General features: G+C 38.9%; 1 protein-coding gene across 1 annotated transcript in view; it reads right to left on the bottom strand.

The window, feature by feature from the left end:
• Positions 1-522: 522 nt before the first annotated feature.
• Positions 523-12,853, bottom strand: part of LOC121084858 (death associated protein) — a 56,725-nt gene continuing 44,394 nt past the window's right edge. The window contains exons 3-4 of the mRNA XM_040586850.1: positions 5,886-5,928; positions 523-3,349 (exon numbers count right to left, since the gene is read on the bottom strand). Of these exons, the coding sequence (XP_040442784.1) occupies positions 3,230-3,349; positions 5,886-5,928 (163 nt within the window). The 3' untranslated portion in view covers positions 523-3,229. The remainder of the gene's footprint in view (positions 3,350-5,885; positions 5,929-12,853) is intronic.

Here is a 12,853-nt window from a genome sequence, read left to right as displayed (position 1 = left end):
TTTGTTCTATTATATACACACTACACATATACTAAATATAGGGTGCCCGAAGTATCGGAAAGATTCTAGAAACACTGTGCCCATTTCTCCAAACTCTTCTGTGAATCACTTGTGTTTTGAAATGCACTATGTAAATGTTAACTGCAGTTTTGTAAGAAACTTGCCGCCTCTTCTGATACAATACTTCTTTCTGAAAGAAGACTAGAACTTGAAAAGCAATGGAAAATATTACACTTGATTTCCTTTACCGTACCAATTTATTACCAGGCTTAGATTCTATAGCTTCACCAGGATCAAGTGAGGATCTCCAATTTCATAGCGGAAAACAACTACCATTCTAGTTTTTATTTTAAATTAGACTGGACTATCCAAAACAGCTCATCCACTGTATCATAAAACTTCCTAATAAATTTCACCATCTATAAAATTTTCATTAGTCACGCAGCATTCTGTAATAAAATCCCATAAACCCCACAAAACCACACTCTGCTGATTTACACTGTACTTAGAAAAAGCCCAATATACAACTTCATGCTTTATTGTTGCATTATTGCCACATTGATGATTACAGAAAATTTCTTTTGCAATCATTTCGAGGTAACATCTGAACATCTCATGTGCTTGTATGTTAATGCAACATATTTTAAAAGGGTGAATAACCATCAGTAGGCAATCCAAACCACCAGTTACGATTTTTATTTTGGGCCAGGCAATGCTTTGGTAAGGACACCTATAAACATGGATACCTCTCAACAATATATAATACAATTTCATACAGAGACATTTTCTAACCATGTAGGAATTCCTGCACTCTAAAAGCCGGTAAAGCTATATTGAGAGCCATACTCCACTGTACAGTCTTACATATCCATCTAAGTAATCAAAGACAAAATTCAGGTATGCTATATATGCTGTATATATTGCAGTACTTCGTAATTCAACATCATCCATGTTCCTAACTTCTAGTATTGGAATGAAAATGTGGTGCTGCTTTCAGAAGCATTTCTTTCAGCTTTTACCAGACACAGGGTAGACAGAGGTACCCAGCCCCACCTAATCGTGTGCTTCTGCACTGAGGTATGTTTAGGTTTCCACTGCAGTCAATGGAGTCGAGAGTGATCCAGCTCATCTTGAAAGACACTTCCATTTGGTCAAAGACACCATATGTAAACTCACCGACTGTCTTGACTACACCACCATTGACTATAGCTGGAGTCTAGACACTACTTCAGATGCAGACACAAGATGATGAGAGCTCAATCTCATCCAGCCAGCAGCTACCAGTACCAAGCAACTGCACTCATCTGCTTGTTTCGTTGCTGATGCAGCACACTGACAGCTACTGGTTGCACCATCAGTGAGATGCCACCACTTTCTGTCCTGAATCTGCAACCATTCCTGCCAGCAAATTACCTCGTGCAGATATTCCACAAGGCTCAACAGTGCCACCCTTATGAAAGAGTTGCTCATGTGTGAATCGCTTGTACACTCATGAGCAGCTACAAAGAAGGCCTCAGATGTGCCAACATCAGAAACAGAAAGCATTATTTTCAAAACCATGCATACTCTAATACAGAATAATTCTTAAAAACAACACTCATTCCTTAAGGCAAGTACAGTTATCTAATTAAAATGGTAATAAGGACTGCATATACAGATTGTACATCCTTCCTTGGGTGTAGAATACATATATCCATGCACACTCTTTGCAAAACATCATTTCCATTTCAAGACTATGAAGAGATGGAAATGTCAGGTCCCTCCCACCCACACGAAGTGAGTTATTCCACTTACGAAATGGGCCATATTTCACAATTGTGCTACTGCTGTTGTTTTAAATCAGCTACTCCAGGAATAATTATTTAGTCTGCAGAATTTTTTTAAAATAACATTTTTTAAACTCTCCTCACTGGTTTTCAATACTACTTGATTTTAAATGTAAATGAGTAAGTAAAGCCCCAAGCGACCCCAAACCTTCTCTGATTTGCCAGATGAATGTTTGCAGCACTAGCTGTACCCACTTTTTTGATGTTACTAGAAGTTTTATAAACTTAGAGGGTACTAGAGATTGTACTGTATATTTAGAGTCAGTTAAAAAGAGAAGCACACTTCAAAAATGCAGGTGGCATGTTTAAAAAATTATTTTCTTGGGTTTTACTGAGATGAGTTGCAGAAGGAAAATGATAGAGCTAAGTGATTTTGAACTGTGCAATCAAAAGATTTAATTATGTGACCAAAACTAATCTGACTGCTCTGTTTGAAAAGTTTCTTTTTTATTCCCTCATATCACTACTGTCTTTATTCACAATAAGAAGACTAGGAAAAAATGGGATGCGCAACAGAGGCTAGGTCATAAAACTAAACACTTATACTAATGGTAACTCTTAATTTCAAATGTGATCTCAAATTGTAAGTTAAAAAAGAAAACAGATTTTTCACCAGTTTATTTTAAGTTCAATTCTGGAGGGTCCTGAGCTCCTTCAGCTTCTCCTTCCTTATTGGAACTGAGAAATCATCACCTCAAAAATACAGCCCCCAGTGAGAGCCATGAGATCACAAATCAGTTTTCTTGTAACTGAATTCTCTCCCCTCTTCATACCCACAGACCTCCAAATGGAAGAACCTCAGCAAGACTGTGCGAGTGCAAAGGGGTATAAAGCAGATTCAGCTGGATTTCTGCCCACTTGAGAATGTTTTTGGGCCCTTTTACCACCTCACTAGTTGAAATCAGAGGGCACAGTCATTAGGGTGTAACACTGCAGGATACTGAAGACTGCAAGGGTTCTACGTAATCAAGACAGCCACCCATTTCTGTCTCAACACACACATCAAACTCCCTCCAGATAGTAAAGGTTCCAGTACAAAAGGGCTATTCTTCCTTACCAGCTTAGCATAAAAACTACATTAATTATCCGCTATTGCAATGCCACAACTAAAAGTACAAGTTTTAAGCTCATTAATCATATTATTCACACTGAAGTTTTATCTTGGCAAAAAGAAAATCTTCTAAAAAACCCACCCCTGATCAGCAATAGAGAATTTTCCATCTGGGATAACAACTGAACAATGTCTTCATTCTTATTAACCCTTGAGAATTAAAATATAAGAAAAAGCATATTATTTTAGAGGTCAATTTTACTGATTTGACAGTGTGAATCCTAAAGGATTTTTGTCTTCTCTCAAAAAATTATTCACTGATGGCAGTTTGGCTGTGATTTTGATGGAGAGCTCACTTGCGAGGCTGGTGGATGTGCTGTTTGACATGTTGAGGGTGAGGAAACTTTTCCACAGAAGGATGTGGTTTCTGATGAGCCACCTGAGCCGCAGCTGGAGGGAAGTCCTTATCACCCTGTTCAAAGAACACACCAGAAAGAATATAAGAAATATTAAAAGAGTACATTCCAGTTCAAGTGGATGGACATTTTTAAAAATGTGAAAAGCAGATGGAAAACAGTGTTGCATGTTACTCTGAAATCCCCTGTACACATCCTATCTTGCCGTTCTTTTAGGGAACTTCAAAATTTCTCTTACGCAAGTTTCACTTCTTCCAATTCCACACACCATCCAAAACCACAGTATCTTAAAGCGACCCAAGGGAACAACAAAAAGAAACATTCCAGTCTTCAGTGCTTAATAGCTACTCATGCTCAGTGACCTTCCCTGGCTCTGTATGGTCAGATCTCCTTGACCTGTTTGGTTTTCACAGAGCAACCATAAAGAGGAGACTATTCCACAAATAAGGTAAGGCAGTGTGAAAAACTACCTGCACAAGAAAACCTAGTGTAGTTCTGTAGGAGGAAAGGCAGGATCTAAAATGACTTTTGACTCAAATCTTAGGGGTGACTGGCTTTTAAGTTTAACATGCTCTTTTAACCAGTTCTGCTAGTGTTAGTTCTCACGTGCTGCTGTTGGCAGCTCAGTTCACATGTAACCCTTACAGCGCCTATGTACACGGGTCATGTCTAGGGTCAGTCCCCACGGGCTTTTCAAAAAGCAAAGGGAAACAACTACTACCAGTGACAGGGGGAGGAAGATAGCACCACAGCTTCCCTCTTTAGAAACTGGGACAAACATATAAACCAGACACTCCCTGGATTCCCGTGGCTCACGGGGTGGCAACCTTACACAGAGGTATTTTGTACAAAGCTGACATCTCAGGTGGCTTGTTTCACACCTGACCCACTTCGGTCTACTCCAAATTCTTCCTTTCTGTTCTGACATAATGTGGGTTTTTTAAAATCTTGATCACTAGGTTAACTTTTTACATCTTTTTCTCTCCTCCAAGTTGCTTCCAATTTTCAAAGATCTCCTCTTCTCAGACTTGCCGCTTCCTGCCTGCCTTTCCCCTGGTGCCACCGTTTGCCTTTTCCATACCTCTCCGACTCCTGACAAAAACAGGTGTCTGAAACGGGTAATGTGAATGCAGCTCTTCTGTGACTCGTGGGTACTGTAATGGTTGCGCAGGTGACAGAGTCAGTCTGTAAATGTTAGCAGGAAATGCCCATCTTAGAATCAAAGCGTTACAGAATACTTCAGGCTGGAAGGGACCTCAGGATGTCTCCAGCCCAACCTCCTGCTCAAAGCAGAGCTAGCTGTGAGATCAGACCAACTTCCTCAAGGTTGTTATACAGTCTGGTCTTGAAAACCTCTAAGGACAGAGGCTGAATAGCCCCACCAGGCAACCTGCTGCACTGCCTGCATGTCCTCAGAGCGAACAAGTCTGTTTCTTTGGTCTAGTCAGGCCCTTCCTTTTGAATTTGTGTCTGTTGTCTCTCGTCTGCCTGCCATGCATCATTCCATCTTCTTGCTAACTTCCTTGTATATGTGGGAAGGCTGCTGTTAGGTCCTCCCAAAACCACCTCTTCTTCATGGCCCGTTCCCCCAGCCTCCTCTGAGGGCATGTGCTCCACCACCCTGATGCCCCTCCAGTGAACTCACTCTGGTTTATCAACATCTTTCATACACTGGGATGTGCAAAACCGGATGAACTATTCCATATGTGGTCTAAAGTGTGCTGAGCAGAGGGCGATAATCCCTTCCTTCGATCTACCAGCTATGTTTCTGCTAATGCAGCCCAGGATGCTGTTGGCTTTCTTGCTTTTTTGCACACGGCTGGCTTAGAAGTAATTAGGGATCTAAATGCCTAAATAGATATCCACCTGGGTGCAGACAGAGGTCCAGGAAATACAGCACTTATGTTCTACTATCCTTATGGGATATGGAAAATGGCATCAGCTTGCTCTTTCCACCTATATGACCTGACACAACCACAGCATCTTACAGTAAAACACATTACACATCCCAGTGATGTAAGGCTATCATGATAAAGCCACAATAAAATCCCGTCACAACATACAAGGCATGAATTACCGACCATACAATTAATGGCTAGTTAATACTAATGATTTAGCTTATGGATTTCCAGGTCCTGCCTGTTGTTAAAATCCAGGGAATAATGCCTTGAATCCCAAATACCTCAATGCACATACGGCAGCTGAAACGTGTATCTTCAAACACGTATCCTTACAGGCAGGATTGTCGCTCTTCATCACAGATCAAGCTATAGCAGCAGACTTAACATGCAACCACTTTCAAAGGAAATGAATGCAGTAATATCTAGCTTAGATATGAAAAGAAGATCCAATAAACTTAAAGTGCTAAAATTCAAAGTGAAACAGTGGAAGTAATTTCAATAAATAATTTCAATTTCACACAAAACCAAAAAGAACGTTCAAAGTGGCTTACATAAATACACAAAACATAAAGCCTCTTCTCATAAAAGAGGAAGAGGAATGAAAAAGATTAATTTTGCTCTGATCAGTGATAGTTCTGAAAAGCCTACAACAATTTTTCTATGATTGAAAGACATTTAATGATAATCTTACCCTAGCAATGACACCAGAGATGAACACCGTTGGTTTAGGTGGGCTGAAAAAAAAAGGAGGGATTATATGTACCAATTATTTGTAAGGTAAAAATGGAAAGTACATCACACATCAAATGCAGAAAAAAGTGGCTTTTTTGGCAATTAATGAATGTTTTGAATAGGCAAGACATATTTCCTCTTTAGCTGACTACTGCCTTACTACTACTTACTGCAGACCTGCAGGTTTTGGCTGCTGTATTACTTCACCTTAATTGTGACAGCAGTACAAGGCTAGTCCAACAAAACACAGTTCCTTACTAAAAGCTGAGAGTCTTTGTTTGTTTGCATTGGTTTCTTAATCCTCAAATTTTATATATGAGCTGCCAGCAGTACTTTAGGCTTAGTATATTTGTATTTCAACAATGAAAACTGTAGTTGGACTAAACTTAACTGCTGTGATGGAGAATAAAACAAAATTCAATTTTATATCTGTCCATCAAATGGATTAAGATTCTGAGTCTCAGATAAAACACTTACCTACTCTATTACATAGAAGGACAATGTTGTCTGCAATAAAACAAATGTTAAAAAAACAGAAAGCAAAGCCTGCTCTACTGTTTCATTTGCAGACCTCCATCCATGCCAATAGGAACAGACTCCACAGGCAGAATTCGACTTGAAGCTCGGTCAGCACAAGCAATCAGTTCCCCTGGGCCACTGGTCTACTGAACTGACCACCTCTACATGGAGGCCAAAGTGCAGCCACGTCTGTTCACCCTGGGACAGCAGTTGCCACAGTGTGTAAGTTATAAACACTCAGAAACTTCAGTGGTCTCCTGGGCAAGTAAAACCATGCGTCTGCATGGGCTCTGCAGCGGGATCGAGACCAGGAGCTCCAGGAAATCTCCACAACAGAGGTAATACTTTTGTAAAAGAACAATGTAACCTGAGGCATTGCAAAGGGAAGGGGAAGGTGGAGGTGCAGTTGGGCCTCCCCCTGAGCTTCTCCATAACCGAGGACTCAAGAGCAGGTGGTTCATTAACCTGGACCACGAGAAGGGTCCCTACCCTGTGATGTTATGGCTGACAAGGTTGGAACAACACAAAGCAAACACAAATTAAATGACTTATTAGAGGAACGATACTGACTCTTATGATGCACTTTACAACTACACAGCTTGTAAAGATTTATTAATATGATGTTATGTGAAGTTAAGGTACCAAGCAGCAGAGTATTAAATCTTGATATAATGACCTAATAAATATTGCCTGAGCCCTGTTTAAGTCACAGTATTGCTACACAGTTTCTGAACACCCTAGTTATTTAACAAGACTCATCATCCCTTCCAGAAATATCTTAAAAGTCAGAAAGAGAAAGGCAGGATCAGAAAAAGGCAGAAAGGAAGGACGTTCTGCTCTAAAATGCCCCCCTTTAAGAGTACCAGTGATATTTCCTGCAGTAAGAAAGAATATTTTGATAGCAACATTAATTCTTCAATCTAAGTTTTTGTTAGTATAAACTAATAACAAGCAAAGATCAATAGCAAAACACTTTCATTTTTTCCTAATTGAACTGAGCCAATTAGCATGTTACAGTCTGCATGAGATTTCCTGAATGCTAAGTAACAAACTCAAATTTAACTTTGAGAAAACACAGATATACTGCAGTGGCTCAAGGTATGATTCATAAACCAACACCATGACATTATAAAGGAAATGAACAGTAAATGGAAAGAAAAAGTGTGGCAAGTTATTCTTCAACTATACATGGAATCTGGCTTTAGTCACACTCAGAAAAAGTTTTTTGTTTGACATTGCATTATTAACAGTATTCAATAGTGAGAAATTCAAGCTAGATGGATTTTTTTCTTACAGTCTTACCATGACATTTCAGTGTTCACTATGCTTGGATGATGCATGAAAATCAAATCAGTACTTCCCCAAAAAAGTCTCTATTTGCTGAATGTGCTAGTCTGCCCACCACCACACTGTACTATCTGCTGTGTGTTTCATACTTCTTGCTTTAAAAACAGATTAAATGCTCCATGGTTTTGGCCAAATGACAACCGGAAGGAATCTCTTGAATAATGGTTGTTTCAAACACAGCTTTTCCCACTGCAAGTTGCAAAACTCTTCTCAGAAACCCTTGTCTCCTGTTGGAAATGCCATGCTATTAATATTCAAAAGACCCAAGCCTGCAAGTGCTAAGTTCCCTGGGTACACAATAGAGCTGAACAGAGTTACAATATCTGGCACATTTCCGTACTTACTTTTACTTAGTTACATGTTCTTTTTTCTAAGGAAATAGGCTGAAGATCCTATAAAGATCATCTTCATATTGAGTTAAGCTAAAATCCAGACTGAGGTTTATGTTTCAGGTAGTACCACAGAATTAGCTAGCGTACCTTTATAAAGACGACAAAAAAATCAGCAATATCATTTTCCTGGTAAAAACTATATCCCTCAGATACAAAGCATTTATACTGAACTCTATCATCAAATAACAGTTAGCCTTGTTTCTGCGTGGCTGCTTCTGTGATTGTCTTTAGTTGCACTGCCGTAGGAACAAGACACTCATTAGGGCTATCCCATGAGTGCGTGGTAGGCACCAAAGCACCTCACCCTAACTTGCTCAGGGTCCACGTGGAACGTTTTAGGATAGCACAGGGCAATATGCTGACTCAGAGGGAACAACCTAATGGGAAATTAGAGCTGCAAAAATTGTATCTACACTCAGATGCAGCTGGAACTGATTTGTCCTTGACTTTCACCCTTGTCTATCCTCTCCATGGATTTTTGACTAGACTCTTCTCGCTTTATGCTAGATTTCCAACTTTTAAACAGAAGAATTAATGGGAATGCTGACCTGGTTTCCAGCTCAAGCGCCTTCACCCTCCATTGACAAAGATCTTTCACAGAAATCCTGGCATTGATTTCTGGCTGACCTGAGTGCCCACACTCAGCTGCAGGCGCTTCACCTCTCTACTTAACTGATTACAAAGGTAAAATGCTTCACTCCTATGGAAGACACACCAGCCTATTAGGAAGTTCATTTTAATGTATTAATTACTCCCTAGCAGGGGAAAAGTCAGAAAGCTGGCCAGAAATGCAAATTATTGTGCCTGTTTTCATGTTCTATGTTAAAGCCACTGGCCTTCCCCTCATTTTTATCAGGTTACATCGTCCCAGAAAAGATCTTCAGAAACTTAATATGATGATGTATAGAACCAGAATCAAGCCAGAGTACATATAATGACACATCTATACTAATAAAAAATTCAACAGATCAGAGAAAGGCCTGGATAATCAGTCACTGATTCATGCTTTAATTTTGTTCTTAATGAGGGAAATCTTTCCACAGATGAACTTTGCAATAAATCCAATCTTTACTGCCAGATTCTCAAACCATTGGCTTTTGTGGACCCAGATTAGCTGGCAGGACTGTAACTCTGTAATTGCACTCTGGACATCTACTGGCATTGCAGTGTTGCAACATCACTCATCACCTTTCCCAAGAACCAACCGAAAATAAAAAGAAAAATGGAGAATATGCACGGGCTATCATTGCTACATTTGTAAAACACTTCTAAATGCTTAAAATTCTACTGGTGTTTTATGCAAAGCACAACCTACATTTCCAGTATTTTGTAAGCTGTGATGGTTGCTTTGAGGATATACTTAATCTGATGAAAATCGGTTTGACAGATGTTGTTTTGAAGATGCAGCATTCCTTTGTCTAGGCATCAGTAAACAAGAAAGCAAAAAAATATTACTTTCTGACAAAAACTGATCTTGTTTATACATATATGTGCTTTACAGCCATTTAATGTGCACATTTATTTAAAGTTAAATAATAGCCATGGCCAATACTGTGTAAGGAATGCAATGGTGTGTTTGCCAAGACTGCTTAGTGTGTCGATACTTTCAGAGCAAATCCTTGTTTTATTATAATATGGAGAAAAAGAGCACATCTGTTAAAATCTGAGTGTTCAAAGAACTTACCCTGATTTTACACGTGTGATGCTGCTAAGAAGTGCACCTGTTTAGCATCAAATTCTTTACTGGATTCATTTACCCTGATTGTATTCAAATAAAATAAAAGATTTCTATTATTTCATAATACTTAGCTTAAATAAGATCTTTAGCTGACATTGAAAGGAAATCATAAAATGATAGAATACTTGAAAACATCATTAACTAGATGAAGTGAGGCATTAATAACACTAAAATCTTATGCCTTCACCTTAGAGGGATTGGTTGAACTGAAGTCTGACAGACATACTGTAAAGGCAAACACAATGACATTGGAATTACTGTGAAATCTCCTACAGGCCACAGAACATCCATAAGGCAAATGAGTATTTATCCAACTTCATTTAAAATAGAGAAACTGAATAAATTAATTTTCTAAGTGAATAGAGAATTTTATAGTTTTTAACTCTATCGATATATAGCAGCGTATGTGCACACGCATGCGCGAAGGCTGTGGATATATACATATATAGATTACACAGATTCACAGCCATTTAAGAGTGGTCCCAAAATGCAGGAAAGAGCACCGCACATCCCCACTGCCAAGCGGGGGATGAACACCTGCAGCCACTCTCCTGTTCACAGCGTCCGAATTTCCTACCACACCACTACCTGATGGATGGATCTGAATCTGCTGCTGGTTTCCAGCGGCAGTTTGAATGGCAGATCCAGTCTGGAGGAGGGACTATGAACACCACTCACAGTGTGATCCAAAACAAAAGCCTACGTTTAAAGTTGACAAACAAGGAAACAGAACGAAGCATACGCATCATCCCTTTCCACATGAACTATAAAAGCTCCTGAAATGGGAAATGGGTCTTACTGCAGCCAGTGTAGAAGGCTAGTGATCCATGTTCACTGGTGCTAAGACAAATAAAGAACGAAAAAAAGCAATGGTAGAAATAGTACCTCACAATATACCTCATTTAAAGTACTGTATTCAGCACAGGAACATCAGAAATAAAGACTGACAGCAAAAATAAAGATGAAAAAAATAGCTGAGAGCATGAAGAACCTCCTATATGAGGAAAAAGCTAACAACTATTTGCATACAGTATACGAAAGACTGCAGAATACTATTCCCATTTACCTTCTTTATAGTATAAGTGTACTTAAAGCAGAAGACATACATTTAAAACTAATAATAGCAGATAAAATACCACAAAATTAAATGTGGAGCCTCCTGAAAATAAGGCAGCATCAAGAGCAAGAGTTTAGTGAAATTCAAAACCAGAATTAGACATTTATATGATACAAAACCATTCACACATCAGTTAGGATAGAAATGTGTAAAAATTATATGAATGCTGATGCTCCAGGGCTCAAGTTATCCTTATAACTGATCAGGACTACAAAGAAATCTCTTCTGTGCAGAAGCTAAACTTTAATATGCCATTACCCTTTCTGCCTTCAATTAAATATCGTAAGAGACTGTTTTCCCAATGCATCTGATTCATCCAAAATTCATCTATGTACTGTAAATCAAAGTACAAGCACAGTCTCAAGATTCCCATTATGCCAACATTTAAAACAGGTTAGCCCACTTTAAAATGGACAGAACTAAACAGATGAAAGGCTTTTGTTAGGCTAGAAGATTATTTGTCAAAATAGGTAAAAACAAGTTGAATACATTAAAATTACATTAAACTAATCTTCCAAATAGGAATGATTCATATTTGCCTTTTCATATTCGTAAGAACTAATTATATGTCTTATCACGGGTGATCACCTTTTACTGTTTAAGTGGGCCTGGCAAACAAACCTATGAAATATATAAATAACAGCATGATGTGTTTTTTAGAGACTTAAGAACCACAAATCATGTCATAATTTTTAACTACCAAAGAGTAATGGTGGAGTTTGCAATTTGGCATTTCCTTCCTTTAATCAATCATCCAGTAGCATGTACTACGACACATAGCTGGCCTCTAGCTGTGGAAAGCAAAGGAGAAATTCCCGCAACAGGCTGCAAACTGAAGAGGCACCTACACAGAACCTGGAGCCATGCCCAAGTCCCCAAACCACCAAAGGCAGCTTGCAGACAGCCTGCACCTCGCTCCTTCAGCACCCCGAAACAGCAGGGACTTGAAAACTGAGTAGAACCTTCCTCTGAGCAGCCTGCCCTTTAATTCCTTGCTCATTTCCAAAGAAACACACCATTCACTCTTGCTACAAGTTGCTCAGACAAGCAAAATGGAAAATACATATGAAATAGTATGATCTTTAGTTACCCACTGATCCCTCAACTGTCCCCTAATTAGAGCAAGTTTTGCTATTTTCTACCTTGTCCTGGCATAATATTCACTCCATGGACAGGAAGTTCTCCAAATTTTCTGAGCAGATTTTCATCTTCAGTCAACAAAACTTCAGACTTTAATCCTGCCCTTATCTTTCTGGAATTAGAAGCATTTTGGTCAGTTGTTCAAACCATCCAGCTTAATCTTCAAGGTTGCTTGGGAATTCATATTTTCTGCTTATGAAACATGAAAGCTAACTAGTCTTAGTATCAATCTAATACCTCTTTAAAGATGTCCAGATACTTCTGTACAGGGGTGCTTATTTGAATTTACATAGTTGCCTTTGATTCTGGCATTGTATGCAAAAATAAATTCCAAGATGATTAAAAACACACTGAGATGATTAAAAACAGATTTCTCAGGAAGAGTAAAACTAAGACGCACACTACTCATCAGCTTGCCTGAAATACATTCCCATTGGTTATAACACATTTAGGTTATTAATTTTCTGGACAGAAAAGTAATAATTAGTCTGACTGAGTTACCAGAGGAAAATATTCAAGCTGATTGCATGGGGACATACAGTATCTGATGTTCTGTGATAATTATCCTGTTGAGGTCATTTATTTATCTGACATAGCTTTCAAACCTTTAAGACCACCCACAGGATGGCACTGTTGAACCTCCGAGTATCGTGTTCAGTAAGTAGGGAACAACC

Source organism: Falco naumanni, chromosome 3 (genome assembly GCF_017639655.2).
Source record: "Falco naumanni isolate bFalNau1 chromosome 3, bFalNau1.pat, whole genome shotgun sequence".
Lineage (NCBI taxonomy): Eukaryota > Metazoa > Chordata > Aves > Falconiformes > Falconidae > Falco > Falco naumanni.
The sequence above is the reverse complement of the archived record's forward strand: the minus strand, read 5'-3'. Positions and strand labels throughout refer to the sequence as shown.